The sequence below is a fragment of the Thermobia domestica genome, chromosome 12 (genome assembly GCF_964235325.1).
Source record: "Thermobia domestica chromosome 12, izTheDome1.hap1.1, whole genome shotgun sequence".
Taxonomy (NCBI): domain Eukaryota; kingdom Metazoa; phylum Arthropoda; class Insecta; order Zygentoma; family Lepismatidae; genus Thermobia; species Thermobia domestica.
The window spans coordinates 158,631,102-158,632,358 of NC_137465.1; the positions used below are offsets into that span (position 1 = coordinate 158,631,102).

Sequence of the window (1,257 nt, forward strand, 5' to 3'; positions counted from 1 at the left end):
GCATTTGAAACAATTAACGTGTCAGCATCATTCTGTGCTCTGTAGATGATGTGACCATTTGCACTCAACTCTGTAGACAACAAATCTATTAGGTGATTAATGTTGTTGTCATTTGAGAAAAACGGATACTGGTTATCGTATGCTGGTATCCTCAATGAAATTTTCACATCGGGTGCTGCAGGATGAATCCTTCGACGTTGATGCTCATGGTCTTTGATGGAAGGGCCATTTGTGTACCCGTCAAATACTACTATGCATGAAACATGAAAATGCTGACATAAAAATTGCAGTATGGCTGAAGCACATCCACCCATGACTGGTGTTTAGACCATACCACACGTCGAAGCAAACATGCGTCATCAATAACGAATGATTCTGATAGCTCAGGTTGTTCCTCAGATGCCTGCTGCGTAAGGCTCTCAAATCCTTTCATAAGTGAATGAATTAGTGCAGCTTTTGATGATTTCCTCATGACCTCTCCAGAGAATAATGCTGATGGTGTGGGAGTGAGTTCATATGCGAAATACTGGAATGGTATGTGTTCGCGCTGAACGAGCGTAGCAAGTCGCCAGAAGAGAATTGAATTGTCGAAATAGTGAATACTATTACCAATGTGAACTCCTTTGCTTACATGCTGTAATGTTTTTGTTTGGTCAGTCTTCTTTAATCTAACGGCATTCCCAGGTTTGCCATCCAACTTCTGATGTATTCCATTACCAACAACGTCTGCATCTTCACAGTTCACTTTGTCATCAACTCTTGCTATAACGCCAGTGGGTACATTGCGCAACGATGAGTCGTATACTGAAAAAGGTTTATGCTTTTTCAGCCATTGCATCATAAGTTTTCGATCACTCCGGTCCCTCTTCATATGTGAGGGCAATAGTTCACAATGTTGTCCACTCTGTTGGCGTTCAGTTCCAGTTAAAGATGTCATAGCAGAATGCATCTCTCCAAATATATGCATGCGTTGAATCCATGTGTCACACGTATTTTGTGTCATTCCACGACCGTGGGTTAAACCTCCTCTACTCTTTATAACACGCATCATACTCTGGTCAGTTGCAAGGTCTGAGGAAATTCATTTCCAGTTTTCTGATGTTCGACGGATGACATGATTTCCATGGTTTTTAAACTGATCGTATAGTCACGGATGTGTAAATTGTAACTGCTGCATCATCTGAAGGTATATCCGTCCACACTTAGCATACATATTGTGCCCTGTCGCAGCAAATAGGGGTAGCATGCATGTCACAG

At 41.8% G+C, this 1,257-nt stretch overlaps 1 protein-coding gene across 1 annotated transcript; it reads right to left on the reverse strand.

The window, feature by feature from the left end:
* Positions 1-250: 250 nt before the first annotated feature.
* On the reverse strand, positions 251-1,048 carry LOC145666157 (uncharacterized). The gene has a single exon (XM_081733238.1). It carries the CDS (start codon positions 1,046-1,048, stop codon positions 251-253), a length of 798 nt encoding a protein of 265 aa, XP_081589364.1.
* Between the last annotated feature and the right edge of the window lie 209 nt (positions 1,049-1,257).